Genomic DNA, 26,753 nt, shown 5'->3' with positions numbered 1-26,753 from the left:
ATGCATAAGATGTGTACATGAACTCAGAGGTTGAAATGGGGCTTGGATTGCTCCCAATGTCAAAATGAAAATTGTAAAAACATGCAAAGTTTTTAAAAGTAAAGCTGCATTTATTGATTTTTGGTCGCATAGAAGCGTTGGAACAAGCAATCTACCTGTTAAGACATAAATATGGGGGAAAAAAATGTATCATGTTTTTATATGCATATTTAATAGAAACTTGTCATACACCCAGCAATGGTAGTTTTTTCCATAAGTTTCCATAATTTTGAAATATTTGTTCTGTAAAAGACATTTTTATGATTCCTTGAGCAGGGTTTTTTTTTTTTTTTTTTAAAGTTGACATGCATAATGGGAGATGAAATGCAGCAACAGATTTTCTGAATAATGTCATATCTACCCACAAAAATCCTGAAGTCCTGAACAATGTCTACACTGTATTTCTGACTAATTTAATCTTATCCTCACTGAAAAAAACTGCTTTCCGGTCAAACATAAGGACACTTCTAAGGGAAATCCAACTTTTTAACAGTAGTGTATATCTGTCTCTTTAGCTGGTGAATGTGATAATATATTTACTAGCTATTCACAAACTGTGTCTGCAGCTTGGTGCTTGGCATCAGGTTTCCCATCAAGTTTAAACTCTAGGGCTGAATCAATAAAGGTGACATATAAGGTACTAATAGCAGCAATTCCCTGATTGTCCACTTCAGGCTGACTACAGCGGGTCTGTCCCCATCAACTCTTGTGCTAAACTGTCCAGCCTTACAATGGAAATAAAGCTGTTTCCAGATCTGGTCCCTTTAGTTAATTTCTATGTTCATGACAACTGTTTGGAGGGAGAATTTTTATATAAATCACACGTTTAAGTTGAATTAAGCCTTAAATTTATGCCTAATTAAGGACATGGTCATTCAGCTAAACCAAAGTAATGAAGAGGATAAAATCCTCATACATTTTATTTTATATTCTTTATTTAGTGAATGTACTGGTATTAACATAAGCACACATGAAGCAACCGATACCCAAACATAATTTCCAGGTATATCCATCCATTGTCTACACACAGCTTCATCCTCATTAGGGTCATGTGGGGTGGGAGTCTGTCCCAGCTGACTTAGGGTGACCCTGAACAGGGTGTCCCCTGCGTCTCTATCACAGGGATGCTCATAGAGACAATCAATCACGCTTCCATTCACACCTACAGACTATTTAGAAGCACCAGTTAATCTCAGCATGTTTTTGGACTGTGGGAAGAAACCAGAGAACCTGATGAAAACTTCCCAGATTTTTATGTTTTGTTATTATTTTTTATTTATTTGTAGAAAAAAAAGAGTCTCTTATTTTTGGTGAGTGCACTAGCATACAGCCTTAGATCAAAATGACATGAAGCAACTAAAGCATTCATGTTATTCATGGTTATAGTGACTCTATTTTTAATCCTCATTCGTCACCAAACCTGGGGAAAATTTGTCTCTTTAGCTGCTAGATGCTGCGAGACGTTAACTATAGCTTGTTACGATCTTTGTCTGTTGTGCTGCGAAACAAAGATACTGGGTTTATCAGAGCTCAGTTGCTGAAGATAAATGAATATAACATTAAACGTCTCAGCCATGACACAAAACCAAAACTGAAACATGCTATAACCATTCATGTCCCACCTATAAAAAAAGGTAGGGATCTATACAACAAGTGTGTAATTTTGACCAAACACAATTTTTGCCCTCAGTGGCCATACACAGGACCAAACAGGGCTGTGTGCTTGTTTATAACTAACAATGATTCCTTTTACATCATATACAATAATTTTGTCCATTGCTAAAATGGAAATACAGAATGTACTATGGCCATCGATGTCGACAGCAACATATCAACAGGACAATTAAAATGGAATGTTCTTCAAATACATGTTGCATTTTTTATGTTGCAGCATACATGTTCTTTCCTCATCTACGTTTACCTGGTTCATGTGTTCTTGAGTGTCTGTGAGGGGGTGAAATGACGAATGAACTCGACGTCCTCAGTCAGCATGCAGCTCCTTTTATTTTGTAGCTGTGGAAAAAATGTAATTCATGGCACCATGTCACTGCTTTTCCTGACCATCATTCACATTTTTTTAAAATCACTGCCAGTACACTGTCTTTCACATTCCTGAGCAGACGATTTGTGGGAGCATTTGTTTAATGGTGAATTTAATGGTAAAAGTTCATCACGCTTACAGACTGCATATTTAACATCTGTCCAGACGGTTGGATGTAAACTGACGCAGCATGTAATCAGTCATTATTGGGTAATTAATGGATCTGTGGATGCTAGTTAAAAAACATTATGGTGTTTAATGAGTTTAATCATTTAATCATTTTAATGTATAAACAAAAGGGTTCTAAAAGGTACATTGTTCATTATAGAAAACCCAAAAAGCAAAGCAAACCTTTCATCGGACAGAATCTTGAAAAAAGGCCCCACAGAGGTAAAGGGAGAAATGGTAAAATGTAGTAAAAGGTGAAGAGAAAGGCCTGCTCCAGATTTGTGACATCATCCTCCCCACTGCTCACATCCAGACCAAACAGGGCCATGTGTCTGGTTTTCATTTACTTCTTTTCTCCCCCTGCACTCACCCTCTTCTTTCCTCTCCCTCCTTTTCCTTTTTCTTCTTTCTTTAGAGAAAGTGGGAGGAGGAAGAGAGAGGTGGCAGAACTCCAGGAGTTTGGAAGTTTGTCCCATCCCAGCCTTCAACCCAGCACCACAGCTCCTCTGGTTTAAGACCGGGAGAGTGTCTGTCTCTTTCTGTCTCAACCATTTCCCCCTTTACTCAGGATCCCTCTTTCTGTGACCTTATCACTGCTTTGCTCCACCGCCTTCCTGCGGGAGGTGCTGGAAAAGCCAGCGAAAGGAATTTACCAGGAGGATAATGACCAAAAGTCCAGCTTGCAGTCATTTTACATAACAGATACATATAGAATTTTTCTTCAAAAACCAATACATTGGAGTACGGCTACTTCAGCTCAGGGTAAGTTTTAAATCTGCTGGTGGTGTTGCTGCAGAGAGACCTTGCACACTTGCTTGATTTCACAACTTTTCCTGCTTTTAGATTGACCTGGATTGCACTGTACTATATATAGTGCATTGACCATTGCATAGCACTTTCAAGTCATAACATGTAAGCTCATGTTGGGTGTGATAATCTTAGGTTTGTGCAGAATTTTTGGCTTATACCTCATAAATATCAGACAGCATGCGTTTAGGAGTTTGACAGGAACCTGTAATTAGTGGTGAGAGTGCTGCAAGGGCAAGAGGTGAGCCGTAGTTAGGGTAAAGAAGGAGACCTCAGCAATGTTGTGTACGATGCATGTGAGTGAAGAGGGGCGTGTATTCTCTTTCTCTTCAAGTCCTATACAATACATCTCTTATTTTTGACATTCTTGCCCTTGCTCAGTTTTATTTATATATATGAAATAATTGAACTGCTGTGGCATCCCTGAGATGCTGCATCTGAAGTCTTGAGCTGAGTTTCCAGATCTGTGTTAAAGCTGCAACTTGTAAGGCACGACTTTACACTAATGTCATAGAAAGCCTCTTTTGTCTGGTAGGATGCAGTGTTCTGTATTTAATGGAAAACTACACCTGCTAAGAATCACTGATTACTTTTTGGTGTGTAATTTTTGTGTTCTGGAGTGATCATTTGTTCCATCGGTTTTGAGTTTGAGGAAACTGTTGGTAATGGTAAAATCGCATCCAAATTTTTGAAAATCTCCCCACCCACATGTGAGCTTTAATGAAGAGTAGTCGGATGGGTAGATGTTTCCACTGTAGCAGTAGCCCAAAACCACACCCTTGCTGAAACGAGTGCAGGAGTGGAAAAGTGTAAAGAAAGTGTTTTCCACACTCCTGGCCAGATGTACCAGGAGAACCAGAAGAGGTTTGGTCCATTGGGCATTGGAGGTGGGTGGGCGGGTGGTGGTGGTTGGTTGACCAGGTGTGAGCCATTAATCTCCCACCTCTCCTGCAAGACTGTCCAAGCAGAGACGGAGGAATTCAGTTGTCTTCATCTCAGCGTTTCACTGTGTCTATGTGGGATTTGATGAATTGAGTTGTTTTATACTACTGAGTCACAGCATAATGAATTTCAACTGGATAATAGTCAAACATAATGGTCATGAGCTACTGTTTCCATGTACTTTTGCTTTTTGATGTAACCTGTTCCTATGATACAGCGAGGAAGAGCTTGGTCTTTGTTAAAAATGCAAAAGCAAACTTTGTGTGCCCTCCAGATCTGGTTTTATGTGTTTCAAGTATTTTCACGTAATTTACTACCAGCATTACGACAGGGCCACAGCTCCCTTTGGAAGCTTGTATCTAAACCATTATTGGCAGTGCTGCATCAGGAGGATACTTAACAAAGGGTTTTTTTGATCCACAGCATAAATCAGCATTAATCTGTTTTATGGCTACTCCGCTCTTTCCAGCTTTTTTTCTTCTTTTTCCGTGATGTGGCACAGATGTCTGGAAGAATTTTCAGAAAGGTCTCAGGGAACTACTAAGCTCATGTTTTTTTTTTCAAGGAAGTAATCATCAATAATTGTAAGAACGCACTGGTTGGTGAGAGCACCAGTCTTGTAAGTGACTTAAACAGTTTCGACATTTTTAATACAGTGCAATCACCAAATCACAGATCAGCTAAAATGGTTTTCCAGAGGAAAACTGACCTTAGAAATTAATTTGGCTCCTCTACAAGTTATTTCACCATGTTCTAATCCACAATACATGCGTGTCAAGTTTAATATGTGAACAGACTTTGATTGGCCATGACACTAGAACACATCTGCCAGGTGTCAGACAGACTAACACACACCAGCTGTGTAGAACTGCCCGCCCAGCCTGCACCCCCCCCTCACTTTAAACTTTATCATTGATCCTCCTCTCATCTGCGCCCCACATGTCACGTCACATCCTTCCAGCTGAGAGGTGGGTGGATGTTCTCAGCCTTAGAGGTTAACTAGTACAAAGTCACACATACTGCCATATAAGTGGCATCTCTTTGCATGGCGCATGCTGTCTTACACTCAGAGGCAGCCTGACAACTGAGTGCTTTCCTTCTCATCTCATTTATTTGAGCTCCAATTTAGCTTCAAATGTGGTAAAACTTTTTTTAAAAGAAAAGTGGATAGAGAACAGGCTTTCCAGGTGACTTATGCACACTGGCATCAGTAACAGTTGTTAACATTATAAGTGCAATGTATAGGTTTTCAGTCTGCAGTGTGTAAAGTATCAAGGAAGCTGCTGAGGTTGAGGAAAGTTCTAAATATGACTCATGAAGTCCAGAACATAATATATGGTTTTCACACTAAAGATTCTTATCTTGTATGTATTTCAGTTACTTCATGTAAACAGAGAAATAGATAATTTCCTATCTTTTGCATGTATGTATGTGTCATTTTAGAACTAATGACACAACTATGACTCAAGTGAATTAATGAATAACATTTGCAAGTAAGAGATGTGTAATAACATAAGAGATGTGATATAAGTTGTACTGCTCTGTGGCTGAGGAGTTAGCTGGCAAAAGAAAAGCTGCTGTGCCAGTGTGGCAGACTGCACAACCAATTACTCTCTATTATTTTCCAAAATATCAAAAAGAGATTACAAACACATGTTTGTATTGGTAAAATGTTAACTGCAATGTGCAAATGCCACACAATCATCAAGCTGTAAATACAGCCCTGACATGTTTTCAACCTTTAGAGTTGACATGGCACACATGTAGAGGTTTGTTTATATAAGTTCAGTGTTCACTCTCTTTTAGCTCTGTTTTTGTCTCCACCAGCTTGCTAGTTGCACAATGTTCTACTGTGTTCACCAGCTAGCAGCCAACTTTGTCAGCTTACCATCTGGAGCTGGAAATTTTTATTTATTACTGAACACAGTTACCTCATGTGACCTGAAAAAGAGGCTGATGGCAAGACTGAATCAAAACAATGTGCTGAAAACTTTCAAAACTGCATGGACACATACAGTCTTGTGCCACTAAAACAGCCCTGACATTTACATGGAACCTCTGGGGTGTCCTGTGGTGCCTGTCTCGTACTGAAATGCTGGCAGCGGGCCCTTTGGGTCCTGTGGGTTGCAGGGTGAGGCCTCTTTGGATCAGGCTTATTCCGTTGCACCTTGTGGAGGCATGATCCGATTAAAATCTGATGAGTTTGGAGGTCAAGTCAATATTCTGTGCTGTTTGTCATGTTCCTCAACCTGTTATTGAGCTGTTTTTGCATTGTGGCAGGGCACATTCTTGTACAAGTAGAATATAGAGTAGAATGTTTAGTGTACAATAATGTGGATGTTACTTTGAAACTTTCCACACATCTAATCAGCCACAACACTGAAACCCCTGATAGGTGAAGTAAATAAAATTGATCAATTCCTTACAATGCAAAGCTCTGCTGGGAAATCATGTTTCCTGGCATTCACATTACTTTGACATGTGCCAGTCACCTAAACAATGATGCAGGCCATTCACACCCTCACATCACAGCAGTCTCCCCAAGCATGGATCCTACCACAGCACATAAAGTGTTGAGGAAAAGCTAAAGGAATACTAAAGTGTATGTGTGACCCAGTCTATAAACTCCCCAGATCCCAATCTAATTGAACATCTATGAAGTGTGCTGGAACAAGTCCAAACATGAAGGCCAAAGGATCTCCTGCCAGCCTCCCTCTGCCAGACAACACAGGACACCCCAGAGCTCCTGTATCCATTCCCCAGTGGGTCAGAGCTGTTTTGGTAGCACAAGGAGAGGCATGTAGAGTATTAGACAGGTGGTTTTAGAGTTGTGACTGTATGTACTGAAGAAATGGAAATAAAGCTGGATATATTTTGCAGGCTTTTGTTCACACCTTTCATGCGTCCAACATATTTTGTAATTTGAGTGTAAAACTAAGCATCTCTTTCTTACAACTTCAAGAAAGAGATTTGTGTGAAAACATGCTCATTGCAACAACTCTTTGTGCATGAAGACCTGTTTGGTTCTGTGAGGTGAATGAACTGTCCAACCCAAGGTGATCTGCTGATTCAATGGGCAAAAGCACTAGCATTGCTATCTGTCACTGAGGCTGGGTTAGTGTGCTGCACTGCCCTGACAGCTTGTCTGAGTGTTTTAATGAGTCCACGTGTTTGTGGTCTTTGCTATAAATGTGTGTGTGTGAGGTCCCCCTGCAAATGTGTCTCAGACTGCTCATGGGCACAATGCAGCATCAGCAGTTTTTGTGAATGCACACTGACAGCTTTAACAATACTGAGCAAACCGTAATGATACATACAGTGTACAGATAGGGTATTCACTACTTAAATGCTCTTCTGTGTAGCCTTTCATTTTATACCAGTGACTTCAGTGCACACACACACACACACACACACACACAGACACACACACACACAGACACATCTTTGTTATAAATAGTTAGGCTCAGGAATGTGCAACATAATAGATGTAGTTGGATGGCCCATGAACATCACCAACTTCTTGAAAGGCCAACTGAGTGTGGAAGATTTAAAAAATTTGGACTTTGATGACTCCTCGTGGTGGCAGAGAATAAGACACACTATCTCTTCTATATTAGCTAGGAATACACTATTTAATAGGCTCAAACTAACACACAGTCTGATCTAGCTGTGGCAACAATTACCTCATTCCTCTGCAAACATAGGTATAAGAATTATTTTAAAGCTGCTCATCACGTTTGAGAGAAATGTGACGAGCACTGAGGATTAAAGCTTGGAGGAAGGCCTGAGCGATGCAGTTGAAAATAAAACAAAATGTTTAATTTCAGTTAAAATAGATTATTATTTATCAGTTTTGAAAACGTATTTTTTAATAAAAGCCCACAGAAAGCAAATTTAACGTTAATTTAACCCCTTTAACTTATTTAGAACGACACACAATAACTGGTTTTAATGTCAACACAAAAGTTTGCATCTGATGCATTAAAGTGAAACTACTGAACATTATATGATTTTTTTCATTGTTTTTGATGAAGAGTTTTTTTTTCTTTTGCCCAGGCCTACTTGAAGGGATAGTCGTTCTGGAGCTGTGACTTTTGCAGCTGGACTATATTGTGCATCCTGACAATGATCTCTCCTGGGATGCTAGAAAGATTTTGGGCTGTCTCTTACATGATATAGGACTGCATTGTCTCTGACATGTTATTGGTTTAGTTTAAAGGTGCAGTCTGCAAATCTGGACACAAATTGTCCATAATAGGTAGTTAGTATATTTTGGATAGCATATTTCAGATTTAATATCCTTCTTGCTCCCACTGCCACTGTAAACTGAAAAGAAGAGATATTCACTGTGTATAAGAAAACTTTGATTTGAGCTAAAAGTGCTGTTTTCACCTTTTAAACTACATATTAAATAATCTTTATATTAAAGCTGCACTCAATAAATTTGAAAACAATTAAAAAAAACTGATACTGTGTAATCTATGATGGGTTGCTCACATTGACAAATTCAGATAATCAATCAATCACATATCAATCAGCTGTGCAGCTGGTTTATAAATGGAATGTTTTTGCACATGTTAGCTCACTGTTCTGGTTTAATGTCTTCCAAATTGATCCAAATCTTGCTACTTTTATCCAAGTCATTTGTTGGATATGATGAACTTCAAGTGATAATATGCCAAATGGGAGTGTGGTAAGTCCTGCTCCCAAGTGGAAAATAAAATGATGCAGCTTTGGGTTACTGAATTTCTTTCTGAATTTTACCTCTTACATAAGTACCCATGCCGCCATTGTTTGGCTGCCACTATCAGAGAAAACAAGACTCCACTGTGCTACTATGTTTTCCTCTGTGGTGCTGAGGGGAAGCCATAGTGTTGACACATTGGCCAAGTCTGGCAAACTGTGCAGAGAAGTGGCTTTTGAGTGACCTGAAATCACATGAGCATGAGTGGGGAACACAAACATCTGGTGTAGTGTCCAAGGCAGCTTAAGTTTCCTTGAAATGAAGGGACTTGGTGATTTAGGCCTTATATCTGGAGCGTGACGGAATGTGGGGACTGCAGGGTTACCGCATTTTCCACTGACTTTGTAAAAAACATTATTTTCGGGATAGAAATATACTGTTCTAGCCAAGTATGTGAAATGTTTATTTGACAAAGCAAAGATTGTAAGACTACAGAAAAAGTAAATGTGCAATCAGTCTGATCTTTATATACACTATAGAGTGAACCAATAACTGGCAATCACATTTTGTGTGACAGCTCTGCAGCTGCCTTTTAATAATTTCACTTCAGCATACACACGTGGACAAAATTGTTGGTACCCCTCAGTTAAAGAAGGAAAAACCCACAATTCTCACTGAAATCACTTGAAACTCACAAAAGTAACAATAAATAAAAATTTATTGAAAATTAAATAATCAAAAACAGCCATTACTTTTGAATTGTTGATTAACATAATTATTTAAAAAAACAAACTACTGAAACAGGCCTGGACAAAAATGATGGTACCTCTATAAAAGATTGAAAACTATTTGACCAGAGTGACATGATTAACTCAGGTGTGTCATTTAATTGACATCACAGGTGTTTCCAAACTCATAATCAGTCAGTCTGCCTATTTAAAGGGAGACAAGTAGTCACCCTGCTGTTTGGTGAAAAGGTGTGTACCACACTGAACATGGACAACAGAAAGCGAAGGAGAGAATTGTCCCAGGACATCCGAAAAAAAATTATAGACAAACATCTTAAAGGTAAAGGCTATAAGACCATCTCTAAACAGCTTGAAGTTCCTGTGACAACAGTGGCTCATATTATTCAGAAGTTCAAGACCCACGGGACAGTAGCCAACCTCCCTGGACGTGGCCGCAAGAGGAAAATTGATGACAAATTGAAGAGACGGATCGTTGGAATTGTATCCAAAGAGCCCAGAGCAACCTCCAAAGAAATTAAAGGTGAACTCCAAGGCCAAGGTACATCAGTGTCAGATCGCACCATTCGTCGTTGTTTGAGCCAACGTGGACTTCATGGGAGACGACCAAGGAGGACACCACTGCTGAAAAAAACTCATAAAAAAGCCAGACTGGAATTTGCAAAAATGCATGTTGACAAGCCACAAAGCTTCTGGGAGAATGTCCTTTGGACAGATGAGACCAAACTGGAGCTTTTTGGTAAGGCACATCAACTCTATGTTCATAGACTCAAAAACCAAGCATACGAAGAAAAGAACACTGTCCCTACGGTGAAACATGGAGGAGGCTCAGTAATGTTTTGGGGCTGCTTTGCTGCATCTGGCACAGGGTGTCTTGAAAGTGTGCAAGGTACGATGGAATCTGAAGACTATCAAGGCATTCTGGAGAGAAATGTGCTGCCTAGTGTCAGAAAGCTTGGTCTCAGTCGCAGGTCATGGGTCTTCCAACAGGACAACGATCCAAAACACACAGCCAAAAACACCCAAGAATGGCTGAGAGAAAAGCGTTGGACTATTCTAAAGTGGCCTTCTATGAGCCCAGATCTGAATCCCATTGAACATATGTGGAAGGAGCTGAAACATGCCATTTGGAGAAGACACCCATCAAACCTGAGACAACTGGAGCTGTTTGCTCATGAGGAGTGGGCCAAAATACCTGTTGACAGCTGCAGAACGCTCATTGACAAATACAGAAATCGTTTAATTGCAGTGATTGCCTCAAAAGGTTGTGCAACAAAATGTTAAGTTATGGGTACCGTCATTTTTGTCCAGCCCTATTTCATTAGTTTGTTTTTTTAAATAATTATGTTAATCAACAATTCAAAAGTGATGGCTGATTTTGATGATTTAATTTTCAATAAATTTGTATTTATTGTTACTTTTGTGAGTTTCAAGTGATTTCAGTGAGAATTGTGGGTTTTTCCTTCTTTAACTGAGGGGTACCAACAATTTTGTCCACGTGTGTATGTCTAAAATATTCAACTGCTAGCCAGCATTGGAAAGTTATGTTTTGTTTGGTTCATGCATTTTTATGATCACTAGGATGGGTTTGTATAAAAAGTACAAGTACAGTGTTACTGTGCTTTTTTCACCAGCTTTGATTTTCAGTGTTTTACTCTTATCTGCAAAGTGTGGCCTGAGTAAACAGTGAACACATCACAGTATAAACAGCTTGACTCAGTTTCTGCAGCTCTATACTGAGTACAGCAGTCATGTGTTTATAATTCATTATTGCTTGAATCCACTGTAGATAATGACCTTTCCCCAACTCAGACATTATGAGCATGTATTGTTGCCAAGGTTTAGAAGAACACATTTTGCATTGGCTGTTTTATAAATCTGCTTCTAAGTGTTGATGTAGTTTGGAGTTTTAATTTATATTACTTGTCAGCATATTCACGCTTGGAGTTTTCATTCCGAATAGCTGCAACGATAAACTCAACTTATTGGGAATTGCAGAAACCCCTTAAATAGTAGCAAACTGTAAGCCAAAAACAACTTAGCTGAACTCACATTACTGTCAGGGTTTTCTCTGAATCACCTTCAGTTTACAGAATCGGGTTTAGGGCTTTAGAATAGTGGTGCTTCCTGTTCTGTTAATTATTCTCTAAAAACACATGTTGGCGTGTATTAATTTAGTACAAAAACAGTAAAAATGAGCCATTCTAATACCCTGACATAAAATCACAAGCATTTTGGCCTGTACGCAGATGAAAACAGATCATCACTGTTGCAGTATGAGCTACCACGTAACTCTGCAAAGGAAGTTTTGACTTGATGCCATTTTAAAGTCTTCCAAGTCAAATTTTCTCATTGAGAGAACATCAGCATGATGAGAGTCAGATAAACTGTGCAGAGGTTTTATGTATTTCTTTGTTCAAGAACAATCAGGACCTATCATAAGATGCTGTATCTGCGTTTTCCACTAGAGGGCAATAGTTATTATATAGTGATGTAACCACATTTTTTGTACCGGAATATACAAACGTCTTGTACATTCTAGAAATAGCACTCCTGTTTTCATTAGTGAAGAAATTGACAGTAAACCTCTAATGATCTAAAACACCATTTTTCTTACAGTTCACCTAAGAGGTGCCTTTAGTGCTGAGCTTTTACGGTGTGTCTGCCAGCAGAAGCATTGGCTGTTAAAGTGACTCCACTGGGTCTACATTTACTCCCCATCACTAACTTAATGGAGAAGACTTCATTGGTAACAGGCCACGTGTGCCTTTTCACTCTTCAGGATCCCATTTTGACTTTGTGTTTATGTAATTTTGCCAAATTATTTGTTGATTTCCAAAGCGTTGAGTCTGTCAGATCACAGTCAGAAGTTTGGGGTTATTTGGGGGTGTTTCGTCTTTTCATTTTTGCGGTTTTAAGTTTCACAGTATTAAAATATAATTGCTTTTTGCTCTGGTGTTTCTGGATCATTATCATCACAGGGTTGTCTGAAGTTGTATAGGTTTGACGTGTGTGCAAGGGAGTGCCCGTGGATTTGACTCCTCATGAGGACTGATGTATGTTTTATGCCCTGAGAATGATGAAAGTGAACTGTCCGCACTTCTTGAAGTTTTTTTTTGTTAAAGGATTGTGGGTTGGTGAAATAAAAATGCAAACCCCTGTTGTGAAACCGGACTTTCCAGTCCAACACCCCTTTTAAGAGGACATTCTTTTGTGATTTGGAAAATTCAGTTGTTGCCAGGCTGAGTTAATTACCAAAGTACATTGGCTGGTATTTTTAACATGCGGTTTTCATCATTACCAATCTCTACTACTGGAAGTTCCTCACTTACACTGAGGTTGCATCCACAAAAACATTATGATACTGTGATTAAAAAAGCTTGTCGTGGTGTTGTCCAAATGGGGTGTGCCAACACCGCTCTGGTTTACACAGTAGGATATCATATTTTTGCATACACTGCCAAAGAGTTTGTCACAACATTTTTATCTTTTGTATCCTGTCAAAAAAACTTTACGTTGCACCCTTGTAATGGCATGTGTTATATTTAGAGAAGCAAAGCTGTAAGTGTAGGAAATGTCAAAATATGTAAAACAGAACATCCTTGAAGAGAAATACATTCCAGAAATACAGGGTGACACAAAAAATGGGAACTTTTTAACAATCCAATAAAAAGAGTGATGGAAGAAAAATATTTTATTCATAGTAATTGAAACCTTAAAACATGCCATTTAAGAAACAATGATGGAATTTTCATTTTTTAAAAATTACTTCCTGTAGATGGCGTCCTCCTGTATGAATGCAGTAAAAATTTAGATTTTTTCTTGTGGGGCTATCTCAAGAGTAAAGTGTACACGACTCAACCAAGAACTCTGGATGAGTTAAAACAGAGAATTCAGGATGAAATTCATAGTATCCCGGCTGAGATGTTGCAACGGTCAATGAGGAATCTCAACAGCAGATTTCAAGAATGCATTCGTACAGGAGGACGCCATCTACACAAAGTAATTTTTAAAAAATGAAAATTCCATCATTGCTTCTTAAATGGCATGTTTTAAGGTGGTTGATGTTTGTGCTTTCTGACTCATATTTGTTTGTTTCTGCTTTCACAGGTGTTCTCTTTGTTTCTTCTCAAGATGAAGAGGCACCGGTTGTTACCGTTGTGTACTCTTCTGGGCGTCCTGTTTGCGGGACTCCTCCCTAAACTTGATGCTCAGGATGGTAAGTTGAACAGAATTCATCTCAGTGTCAGTCTGCAGAGAGTACTCATTTTGCAAATGAGCTGTCTGCTTGAATTTTATTTAATTTTTTCTTTACTTTTCAGCAACACTTATCAGGATGTAAGACTTTGTTTTTCTCTAATGAAAATGTATAATCTACACCTGCACCTTTTCAAATAACTAAAAGTAATTTGGAGATTATAAAATTTCTCATGATTTTTTATAAAAAAGAAAGACATAAATATGTAAGAAAGGTTTTTGTTTCCCACTCTGGTAAGCATTGTTGCTGTACTGGCTTGTTTAAGCATTTAGCATGTGAATTCAAACTATCAGTCTCAATATGGGACAAAATCTGAATAGAAGCCTCAGGAAACATTAGAGCACTAAGTTAAGTCAGGTACTTTTTAGAATCTAACTAGACTGATGCTGTCAAACTTAAAATGATGTAAATAGTACAATAATAATATTGTGCAACAGTATACACTAGAGTAATATTATTCTGGTACCATGCCTCAAGCAACTTTTCATTGGTCTTCACTTTTGTCCTCCAAACAATTCTCTGAAGATTGTGCACAAGGGTTGGCAGCTGATATGTACTTTCTAGTGGATTCATCCTGGAGTATGGGAGAGGAGAACTTTGAGCATGTCAGACATTTTCTGTACACCTTGATACAATCACTACACCAGGTTGGAGGAGAAAGGTTTAAGTTCGCCCTTGTCCAGTACAATAGCAGGCCCGAAACTGAGTTCCACCTCAACAGCTACCCAACAACACAGGGAGTCCTGGCACACATCAAGTCTATGTCTTACCGTGGTGGGGGCACCCGCACTGGGCTCGGTCTGGATTTCCTGATACGTACACACTTGACCACTGCTGCGGGCAGTCGTGCTGTTGACGGAACGGTCCAGGTGGTGTTGGTGCTAACAGATGGGCGCTCTCAGGATGACGTGACCGAGCCAGCTCTGGCGCTGCAACTGGCAGGCGTGGAGATGTTTGCAGTTGGAGTTCAGGATGCAGTGGACTCCGAGCTCAGGGAGATGGCTAGCCAGCCTCATGCCACTCATGTGTTCAGTGTAGACTCCTTCCTGGCCTTGCGGGATATAATCCAAGAAATAGTAGTGGGGATTTGCGGTGCAGTGTCCCAGTCAGGGGGTGCTCCAGTGGCAAATGAGGCCCCTGTGGCTGGAGGAGGGACAGGTAATGAAATGGGACCAGTGTCACTACCATACTAATGTGTCTACATGTGCAGGAAGAAACTGCTGCATATGACGACGTGACTGGACTTCATTATTAACACAGTCAAGTTTTTTTAACCACAATAACCTTTCACTGCCCACTTGCAAAATTAACATCACTCTTTTTGTCTTACCACACTTAATATGCCCCTAATGCTTTAAAAATCACCATAAGATTTGCATGTGACTGAGACATCTGCTACATTTTAGATTAGGGTGCTCAGTTTGTTTTAATAGCACAGATACGTTTTGTCAAAGATGCTTTTCAATAAGGCATACTGGGTACAGTTTTAGATGACGACTCTTTGTAGTAGAGTGGATGAAGTCCACGTAATGACATTTCAGACGACCAACGTTTCATCAGAAAATAGACAAGAACGCAACCACCAAGATGTTGTACCCAATTTAAACATCCCATCCCAAAGTCAATCAATGAGCTTTTAACAACAGCTAACCACGCTCCACTGCTTATGTGTCCTGCACATGTATGTTTGTCTTTATCAGTCACAATGTCTATCTGTGGAAGATATGTACAATATTCTGTATTTGAAACAGTGATGAACCTGTCTGGACCCATCTATAACCCACAGAAGTACTCTGAGAATGTTTTTATAAGTAGATACCCTTTAGTGGTGCGCAGTAAGATACAGTAAGTCACAGAGATGAGAAAGATAAAACTAAATTAAGGGCATTAAACTTAAAAAAGTCAAGTGCAAGCATAGATGATTCAAAATTATTTGGAAATATCCCCAATTTACAAAATGTTGCTCTTTTTGTATAGAATCACATTTGCTCTATTCTCAAGTACTATCAACGTGTAGGCACTAAGGATGGTCCACAGGGTCATGACTGGTCACTTCACCTGAGGTCTGTAACAAGAGTCTGCATGGGATGGCTGAACTCAGTGGAGCTCACAAATGATACACAAACTTTAGATAACATATGTTTTTATTTTGACTAGATTTAAAAATATCTATCTATCTATCTATCTACTAGTCCTGCTGATTTTGTTTATTTATTCTGAATAAATTGATTCTATAATGAGTAAACATTTAGTATTAGCATCAGTCTTTTTATCCATCTTTGCCATCTTAGTATTTTCCGTCCTTGTTCTTGCTTTATGTTTTTATGCATACTTTCAAAGTTTTCCCATTTTATAGCTTAGTGTAACAATCTGAAACGTTTTTTCTATTCATCACAGTTGTTTTTCTATAACAATCCAAATAATGTCACAGTTCATTCATTGTATTCTGTGGTAGAGCCATCTGTCATGATGGAAAAACACTAATCCATTTGATTAAGATATGATGACGGAAAAAAAATCAACAAATTACATCGCTTTAGGAGATCTCCCTGGTTCAGCCTACATGTAGTATTATGTGTTTTGCCATGTTGTTGATTTGTTTACCTTGAATGTTACTTGACACATGCAATGATATGCTAGCACGAGTTCTCATATTTGACTCTTTGTCCCTGTCTCACTATGTTAACGCTTTTACAAGTTCCATTTTGTTTTGTTTTCTCTCTCTCTCTTTAAAGCGCAAGATTCAGCTGACCTAGTACTCTTAATTGACGGATCACAGAACGTTGGAGCAGCAAACTTCCCCTATGTTCGTGATTTGGTTTTGAAAATCATTGAGCGCCTCGATGTGGGCAGGGACACTATTCGGGTGGCCTTGGTCCAGTACAACACCGATCCAGAAATAAAGTTCTATCTAAATAGCTATGACAGCAAATCATCGCTCCTGGATGCTGTGAAAGGCCTCACCTACTCAGGGGGTGATGAATCTAACCTGGGGGCTGCCTTGGAGGAAGTGGCTGAGAGCCTTTTGAGTGAAACAGCTGGGGGCAGGGCAGATGAGGGTGTGCCTCAGATGTTGGTGGTTATCAGTGCTGGGCCATCCACTGATGATACTGGCGCCGGTGACCGGGCCCTTAAGAGGGCCAGCGTCATCACATTTGGTGTGGTGATCGGTGACACTGCCACTGCAGATCTGGAAGCAGTTGCTACGGACAAATCGTTTGTCCTGTCAGCCCCTGATTTCAGAGCAGTTGAAAACATGGGTGACCAACTGCTCCCATACATTAACGGGGTGGTCCAGCGCAACATTATAGTTCAGAATGAGTTCACAGAAGGTATGTAACTTCTCTGTAAATGTTGGTGGGGCATTATGGTTGTGGAAGGGGACTTCGTAAATGAAAAGCCTGCGAGAGCTCACAATAAGTACAAGAAACATAGTGTGCAATGTAAGACATTCTTGTGCTTAACTTGAACTTGCTATATTCTCGATCCTAATAGGATTTCTAAAAAAGTGATAATACTCCAACAAAAGTGTAAAGTTAGTGCACAGCAATTAGTTGGAATGTGACTGTCTTACATAAAACTTTGCAGTGGTAAAGAGTATAATTGTTAACAGATATTCTACTAAGATAAAGACATTAGGAGGTAGCCCTGTACCTTACTATGTGCTATAGATCATAAAAACAAAAACAAAAGATTAATCTATTTGTTTGTTTTACAAAAATTAAAAAGAAAATCTGGAATCATTATGTAGGCTGCAATTTAAATTCCCACAGATCTTACCTATTATTACCTTTGTATGCTGTAAGTAGACTATTTGGCTGGGCCTATTTGCTTTATTACAACCACTGCAAACAAGCTACCATATGTCACACATGACACATTCATGGACCATTGGAAAGTTGTAAATCTGATGTTTTTACATAGCTTTTTTCAATAATGAATGGTTTTATTTGGCCGAGTTTCTTTAAGAACGCATGCTTTTTAAACCTGTCTATGGGTTTTGAAGTTCAGAGTGTTAGCTTGAAAGTTTCAAATTCACTGGCTCTGTGGCAAAATTTCAAAACAAACTCAAAGGGAAAAGGTTTAACAGTACTTGCTCATTCTGAGTGGGTGTTTCACTCTTTTAACCAGTCACTTGTAAATTCTGGCAGGTAGAGTACACCTATCTGGTATTAGCTGAAAACACGGGACATGCTGGCCATACCATTACTACATCAAATATTCCCCAAAATATTCCTTAACAGAACTTAAAGTACACTGCAGTTATAAGTTCTAGCATTAAAAAAATGTGTATGAAAATGTGTGCAGTTTACTTTTGAATAGTTTTTTATTGTATGAAGTTGTAAAATCCTCATCACCAGGTAGGTTGCAAATTAAATGAAATTAAGTAATTCTACAAACTACATACATGATTTTGATTGTAACAGTAATTCATATGTATAAGAAAACATTGTTGAGGAAAAAGCAATGTGTCTCCATTTGTTTTTATGTCACTATTGCCTAATGCACATCCCAAATAATTTCTTAGCCATCAGTGTTTATAGCTTCATTACTATAACATTTATTTTAAAAAAATCTACTTTCATTAGGGTCCGAGCACCAATGGTGCAAGGAACCTCTTAAAACCCATAGGTTTATTATTCGAATTGTAATATTTTTTTTCTCTTTTCAGTTTTGGTGGTTGGGAAACGAGACATCATTTTCCTGATCGACAATACAATGGGCACAGCAGCCATCAATAGTTTACGCGAATTCATCAAGAGATTTGTTGACAGAATGCCAATCGGTCCAGATGGAGTTCAAGTGGGTATTGCCCAGTTCAGCACTGTCCCAAGACTCGAGATGGATTTGAACACTCATGGAACCAAGGAGGCAATAACAGCTGCTTTGGGTACTATCAAAGCAAGACCAGGACAGACAGTCAACATTGGAGCAGCCTTGGACTTTGTGCGAGTGAATATGCTGCAGTCTGAGAAAGGCAGTCGTCTTCAGCAGGGAGTACCCCAACTTTTGCTGTTGTTGACTAGTAAGAGGTCTAGTGACAGTGTGGAACAGCCTGCTTTGGCCCTTCAGCGAATGGGTGTATTGACTCTGGCTGCAGGCTCAAGGTCTGCTGATGAGCAGGAGCTGAAGCAGATTGCCTTTGCTGACAAAGTAGTGTTCATGACTAAGGACTTCCGCACACTGTTTCGCAACCCAAGGGAAATTGTCGCTGCACTCTCTACTCTAGCTGGGGTGGTGGTGACTGAAGTACCCACTGAGCCAGGTAATTCTTTGTCTTCTGAACATATTCAATACATTGTAAAAAGCAATGATATGAACTAAATAACTGATGTTTGATTCAATGTGCAAATTAAAGGACTAACTAATGAATAAATAGATAAAAAACAACGAATGACATGTCTGATACAGAGTGATGCAGAACTAAACAAAGCTAGTGAAGTCCTATATGCTATGTGATTTCTAAACATATAATCAAATCTCAACCCAATGAAAATGTGATATATTTGGCTTGTACAATTAGTTTAATACATGTGGTTGTGTTGGTGACTACAGAGAATTTTCCTGAGAGAATTTTCTTCTGCATTAGTTTTAAAGCTTTTCAACAGCAGATTGCTGGAAGACTTTTGTTGTACGGCTTACCTACCAAAATAAGAACCTTGAGTTTTGTCTGAGGATCACATTTAAATAATCGAGAAAATAATGGTAAAAAAAGAGAAAGAACCAGAAAATACTGAGTAGATGAAGAGCTGTAGGTGACAAAGTCTTCCTGCAGTTCAATGAGTGACCATTCATCATTAATGTGTAACCAAAAATGTCTTTAATGTGGTATTCCACCAAAAGTAGTTATTTTTGTTTTTGTGCTTTTCCTCAGGGGTGGAGATAACAACAGTGCAGACACAAAAAGTGGTCCGAGACATTGTTTTCCTTGTGGATGGCTCGAGCTACATTGGTAGTGGTAATTTCCCCTATGTGAGAGACTTCATGATCAACGTGGTCAACCAACTGGATGTACGTCCAGACAGGGTTCAGATTGGTCTTCTGCAGTTTGCTGCCCGTCCAAAAATAGAATTTTACCTGAACAGCTATGGCAACAGGCAAGATGTTGTGAATAAAATCTCTCAGCTCAGGCTGACTGGAGGGTCAGTTCTGAATACAGGAGCTGCCATGAATTATGCGCTGGCCAATATGTTCCAAGCATCAACTGGGTCACGGAGGAAGCAGGGAGTCCAGCAGGTTTTGGTTCTGATCACAGGTGGTCCCCACCAGGATGAGGTTAAGGCCGTGGCCGATAAATTGGCTTTAGCTGGTGTTTTGACTTTCACTGTCAGTTCTGGACAAGCAGATGAGTCTCTTCTGAAGACAGTTGCCTTTGTTGAAGATTTGGCTTACCACGAAATAAGTTTCTCCAGTTTACCAGCAATGGCTGAAGTGATCATGCCAAAGCTGATAACAGTGGTTGGCGATACCGATGTTACAACATTCCCAGAGGAAACTGGTTAGTTTTGTGTTTTTTCTGTTTCTACAATGTTTATGTTAAATTAAATAAATGCAATGTCAGATGATTCAACTGTAATGAAAAGCTACTCTGGTAACAATTAATTTGGCTTTCTTTGTTTCCCTCAGTTATCTCTGGAGGTGAAAGAGATGTTGCCTTCCTTATTGATGGGACAGACCGTGTTCGAGCAGATTTTGCCTACATCCGGGATTTTATCATTAAAGTAATTGAACCACTTGACATTGGTATTGACAAGGTACGAATTTCAGTGGTTCAACACAGTGAGCGGCCAACTCCAAATTTCTACCTTAACACTTATCAAACCAAAGATGAGGTGATAAGAGCTGTCAATGGCATGACATTGGCTGGTGGACGCAGTTTAAACACAGGCTCTGCTCTGAGATTCATGAAGGACACCATCCTGTCTGAAAGCTATGGCAGTCGGGCTGCACAAAATGTCCCTCAGTTCCTGATAGTCTTGGCTGGAAGCCGCTCCACGGATAACGTGAAAGAACCTGCTGGTGCACTGAAGACAGAGGGAGTCGTGCCATTTGGTGTTGGTGTCAAGGATGCAGACCCAAAGCAGATTGAGGAAATTTCACACAACCCCTCATTTGCCTTCAAAGTGAGGGAATTCAGTGAACTGAGCACTATACCACAAAGGCTCAATAACTATGTGAGCCTTCCAAGGGAAGAACTAGCCGTTGTCCTACAGGAAGGTAAGAAAAAAATATTTTCTTACTGGCGTACTAACACTTTTGTTGATGTTTCTGGTGCTTTATGAGAATAACCAAACCTTATTTGTTGTGTCTTAGCTCAAAGCGATGCTGTAAAAAGAGATATTGTGTTCCTATTGGATGGCTCTGAAAACACCAGAGATGGATTCCCAGACATAAAGCTCTTTGTTAAGAACATAGTGCAGAGCCTCAATGTCGATGAAAGCCAAGACAGAGTGTCTGTGGTTCAATTTGCTGATAGTCCTGAGGTGAATTTCTACCTGAGTTCTCACAAGACAAAGAATGACAACATAAATGCCATAAATAATTTACGGCACAAGGGTGGAAAGCGCCATAATATCGGTGCAGCCCTTCAGTTTGTGAGGCATAGAGTTTTCACTGCTTCCACGGGTAGCAGAAGACTGGAAGGAGTGCCCCAGATTTTAATTATTTTAAGTAGCAAGCCATCCACTGATAATGTGAGAGGCCCAGCCTTTTCTCTTAAAGAGCATGAAATTGTATCCCTGGGGATTGGAGTGGGAGATGCCAATATTTCAGAGTTGGAAACAATTTCCTTCAAACCTGGTTTCACATACAAGGTCACTGACTTCTCCAAGTTACCCTCAATCCAATCACAACTTGGTGCCACACTGAATATACACAAAGACACTGGGGAAAGCATGAATGGAATCTCTGATTTAGTAGGTAAGAACTTGACATTTGCACTGTTTGGAGTATAGTATTGTCTTATTTACCTGCTCCCTAGCACTAATACTCTTTCTCTAAACTCTCCTAATTCATAGAATGTAGTAATTTATGACAAGATGAAAAAAAAAATTGGCTCATTTCTGTTGCATGGCATTTAGAATTACTCTCAATAGAATATCTTTTCTGAAAAAAGCTGTTCTGTATTTCTTAGGTTTCCTTTTCTTTCAACATGTTCTCTTACATGCTACTTTGAAGATCAATCAACAAATTTGCGCAAACATCTTTTTTGTAAAAAGATGGTTCTTTTGCAATTTTGCTTCAGAGCAATAGCTCATATGTCTTTGAGCTCAGCTTTTATCACTGAGCTTCTCACTTGCTTATGTTCATAAATGGCCATTTGCACAGTATAGTCTCAAACACGCAGTTCGTGAATCCTCTTTCTGTCTATCCATGTATCTACCAGTTGACACACGGAGCAATAAGCGGGATATAGTGTTTCTACTTGATGGGTCGGATGACTCCAGAAATGGGCTCCCAGCTATTCGAGAGTTTGTCAGAAGAATGGCAGAAGAGCTGGACATTGAAGAAGATAAGGTCCGAGTGTCTGTTGTGCTGTATAGTGATAACGCTAAGGTTTACTTCAATCTAATGAGTCACAGATCCAAAAAGGCTATCATCTATGCTGTAAGAAGTCTTCGACATAAAGGAGGAAGATCTCGGAACACTGGAGCTGCTCTACAGTTTGTGAAAGATTATGTTTTCACTGCTTCATCTGGTAGTAGACGCCAGGAAGGAGTCCCTCAGATTCTGTTTTTACTGACCGGAGGCAAATCCAATGATGATGTTTCCAGAGCTGCATATGACTTAAAGCAAAGCGGTGTTCTGTCTTTCGCCATTGGAATGAAAAACGCTGACCAGGAGGAACTTCAAAAAATTGCCTTCTCCTCCAAATTTCTTTTTAACTTGCCTGTCTTTGGTGAACTTTTATCCATTCAGCCAGAGATAGCGGCATTTGTCCAGGTGGAAATACAAACAGAGCCTCCTACTTATGTTGGTAAGAAGTGTCACTGATTCATAGTTGAGAAGTAAACTGTCTTCTTGCTTATGGTCTTGTGCATTTGATCTTTCATCATTTGAATTTTGATGAAACGGCTTCGTCTTCGTAAGAATGACAGTCAAACAATTTCTTGTTCCTTTACCTCTCTCCATTGGCTAACCCCTGGTTATGTTGTTTCTTGTTTGGCTCTCATCCTTTTTCTTCTTGTACCCCAGAGAGCGTTTTGTTCTATTTTTAAGCTCTTTCTTGAGCCAATGATTATCACATCATTGACTGAATATTTAGGGTTAAACAGAAACTTCAATTTGCTTTTCTCCATCCTCCATTTGTGAAAGAGGAATATGCCCGTTGTAGTGTCTCAGTATTCTTTTTCATCCACCAGTTTTCCTAAATGTTCTAGCATCTCACTTTGTTTATTGCAATTACTAGTTAAGAGTTTCACCACCATCTCCTATAGTTTGGCTAACTGCATATTCTGTAATTATCACACCACAGTACATTTCAGTATGTGTATCATATCTCTGATTTTTAAACAAACTTTTCATATTCTCTTCTAGTTGAATTAGAATCCCCTCAAAGAGACATTGTGTTTCTTTTGGATGGGTCAGATGATGCACGGAGTGGCTTCCCAGCAATGAAAACTTTTGTCCAACAAGTGGTAGAAACACTCAATGTTGCTCAGAACAAAGATCGTGTTTCTGTGGTTCAGTACAGCAAAGATCCACAGACACATTTCAGTTTGAACACTTACATGGAAAAACAAGAAGTTCTGAATGCAATTCAACAGTTGAACCATAAAGGGGGAAGACCCCTCAATACTGGCGCAGCTCTTAACTATGTGACCAACAATGCTTTTGGCGAATCTTCAGGAAGTCGGCGTCAAGAGGGTGTTCCTCAGATATTAATGCTGTTGACTGGGGGAAGATCTCAAGATGATGTAGCAAGTGCTGCTGCTGCCCTAAAACGGGAAAAAGTTGTTCCATTTTGTGTAGGTACAAGAAATGCTGACATACTTGAGCTTCAAATGATTGCACATATCCCTTCCTATGCCTTCTCCGTGCTTCGGTTTGATGATATTGGGAGCATCCAGCAACAACTTGTGTCATTTGTGAAAAGGGTGCCTCGACAGCAGCAAAGACAAAAACCACAAAATGCTTTAGGTAAGGCTATCTATCTATCTATCTATCTATCTATCTATCTATCTAGCTATCTACCTACCTACCTACCTACCTACCTATCTATCTATATCTGCAGTCGTGACATCATGGCCATCTCCAGTTTCAATGACTCTTACAATTCTTTTTTTTAAATACTGAAATGACTGGAACACATGCATCTTTGTCATAAATAATCATACATTTTGATTCCTTCATATTATTATACACACGTGGACAAAATTGTTGGTACCCCTCAGTTAAAGAAGGAAAAACCCACAATTCTCACTGAAATCACTTGAAACTCACAAAAGTAACAGTAAATAAAAATTTATTGAAAATTAAATCATCAAAAACAGCCATTACTTTTGAATTGTTGATTAACATAATTATTTAAAAAAACAAACTAATGAAACAGGCCTGGACAAAAATGATGGTACCTCTATAAAAGATTGAAAACTATTTGACCAGAGTGACATGATTAACTCAGGTGTGTCATTTAATTGACATCACAGGTGTTTCCAAACTCATAATCAGTCAGTCTGCCTATTTAAAGGGAGACAAGTAGTCACCCTGCTGTTTGGTGAAAAGGTGTGTACCACACTGAACATGGACAACAGAAAGCGAAGGAGAGAATTGTCCCAGGACATCCGAAAAAAAATTATAGACAAACATCTTAAAGGTAAAGGCTATAAGACCATCTCTAAACAGCTTGAAGTTCCTGTGACAACAGTGGCTCATATTATTCAGAAGTTCAAGACCCACGGGACAGTAGCCAACCTCCCTGGACGTGGCCGCAAGAGGAAAATTGATGACAAATTGAAGAGACGGATCGTTGGAATTGTATCCAAAGAGCCCAGAGCAACCTCCAAAGAAATTAAAGGTGAACTCCAAGGCCAAGGTACATCAGTGTCAGATCGCACCATTCGTCGTTGTTTGAGCCAAAGTGGACTTCATGGGAGACGACCAAGGAGGACACCACTGCTGAAAAAAACTCATAAAAAAGCCAGACTGGAATTTGCAAAAATGCATGTTGACAAGCCACAAAGCTTCTGGGAGAATGTCCTTTGGACAGATGAGACCAAACTGGAGCTTTTTGGTAAGGCACATCAACTCTATGTTCATAGACTCAAAAACCAAGCATACGAAGAAAAGAACATTGTCCCTACGGTGAAACATGGAGGAGGCTCAGTAATGTTTTGGGGCTGCTTTGCTGCATCTGGCACAGGGTGTCTTGAAAGTGTGCAAGGTACGATGAAATCTGAAGACTATCAAGGCATTCTGGAGAGAAATGTGCTGCCTAGTGTCAGAAAGCTTGGTCTCAGTCGCAGGTCATGGGTCTTCCAACAGGACAACGATCCAAAACACACAGCCAAAAACACCCAAGAATGGCTGAGAGAAAAGCGTTGGACTATTCTAAAGTGGCCTTCTATGAGCCCAGATCTGAATCCCATTGAACATATGTGGAAGGAGCTGAAACATGCCATTTGGAGAAGACACCCATCAAACCTGAGACAACTGGAGCTGTTTGCTCATGAGGAGTGGGCCAAAATACCTGTTGACAGCTGCAGAACGCTCATTGACAAATACAGAAATCGTTTAATTGCAGTGATTGCCTCAAAAGGTTGTGCAACAAAATATTAAGTTATGGGTACCATCATTTTTGTCCAGCCGTATTTCATTAGTTTGTTTTTTTAAATAATTATGTTAATCAACAATTCAAAAGTGATGGCTGATTTTGATTATTTAATTTTCAATAAATTTTTATTTATTGTTACTTTTGTGAGTTTCAAGTGATTTCAGTGAGAATTGTGGGTTTTTCCTTCTTTAACTGAGGGGTACCAACAATTTTGTCCACGTGTGTATATTATATGATAGGTCTTCCAGAATTATGACAAAATCTGCTTGGTCAAAAATACACAATGGAAAAATATTTGTGGGAGTCATTTGAAACTCAAGGGTGTTATGATATACATGGTCTTGTATGTAAACTTTTGTTCACGACTATCTATCTCTCAGATAACTGAATTAACTCTAACCTAAACTTCATCTCTTTCATCAAGGCTCCTCAGGTCAAAGTGAATCCATTCAAAGTGATATTGTGTTTTTACTGGATTCCTCCGATGAAATGCAGACTGACTTTCCAGCAGTGCTTAGCTTTGCTGAGAGGATTGTGGAAAAACTTAATGTAGATGATGACAAAGATCGTGTTTCGGTGGTGCAGTACAGCAGAGAGCCGTCCGCTGAATTCTTTCTGAACACATTCAAAACACAGCAAAATGTTGTGAACAATGTACGAAATCTGAGGCATAAAGGAGGTAGACCCCTCAATACTGGTGCGGCACTCCAGTATGTCAAGGATAATGTTTTAACAGCCTCTTCTGGAAGTAGACGGCATAAGGGTGTCCCTCAGAGTTTGGTTCTCGTAACTGGTGGACAGTCCAGTGATGATGTCAGAACTGCTGCTGAAAATTTGAAAGAAATTGGTGTGATGGCCTTTGTGGTGGGAATGAAGAATGCAGACCGCCCTGAGATTCAGTCTATTTCACAGGAAGCCAATCATGCTTTCTATGCAGCAGATTCCAGTGATCTGTCTGACATTGAACAACAAATAATTTCTATGCTAAAGAAGACTGAAAACCCTATCATTACACCAGCATCATATGGTAAGACAGTAATGACTGTGAGTTTTACACTGCAAGCAGAACTTAATGCATTGTCAAATTGTTGTAGATCAGAAATTGCTCATTAAAATCAGGTTGAATGATTGATGGTAGTCCATAAATATGTTGGATTTCCCAAAGTTAAGAAACCGGAGAATGTGAAGCCACCACTGGCTTATAAGATGTTAACAAGAGAAGACATGTTATGAACAACAAATTTGGTTTCATTTGGGACACTTTTTCTCAGATAAGTTGAATTCTGATAATTGAG

At 39.4% G+C, this 26,753-nt stretch overlaps 1 protein-coding gene across 1 annotated transcript in view; it reads left to right on the top strand.

Moving 5' to 3' along the window:
• Window positions 1-2,651: 2,651 nt before the first annotated feature.
• The window catches only part of LOC110952768 (collagen alpha-3(VI) chain), a 46,536-nt gene continuing 22,434 nt past the window's right edge, over window positions 2,652-26,753 (top strand). Inside the window, exons 1-5 of the mRNA XM_051959140.1 lie at window positions 2,652-3,010; window positions 13,538-13,646; window positions 18,358-18,951; window positions 19,561-20,184; window positions 20,313-20,903. Coding sequence (XP_051815100.1) covers window positions 13,562-13,646; window positions 18,358-18,951; window positions 19,561-20,184; window positions 20,313-20,903 — 1,894 coding nt within the window. The 5' untranslated portion in view covers window positions 2,652-3,010; window positions 13,538-13,561. The remainder of the gene's footprint in view (window positions 3,011-13,537; window positions 13,647-18,357; window positions 18,952-19,560; window positions 20,185-20,312; window positions 20,904-26,753) is intronic.

This window comes from Acanthochromis polyacanthus, chromosome 14 (genome assembly GCF_021347895.1).
Source record: "Acanthochromis polyacanthus isolate Apoly-LR-REF ecotype Palm Island chromosome 14, KAUST_Apoly_ChrSc, whole genome shotgun sequence".
Lineage (NCBI taxonomy): Eukaryota > Metazoa > Chordata > Actinopteri > Pomacentridae > Acanthochromis > Acanthochromis polyacanthus.
This window is presented reverse-complemented; position numbering and strand designations above follow the sequence as displayed.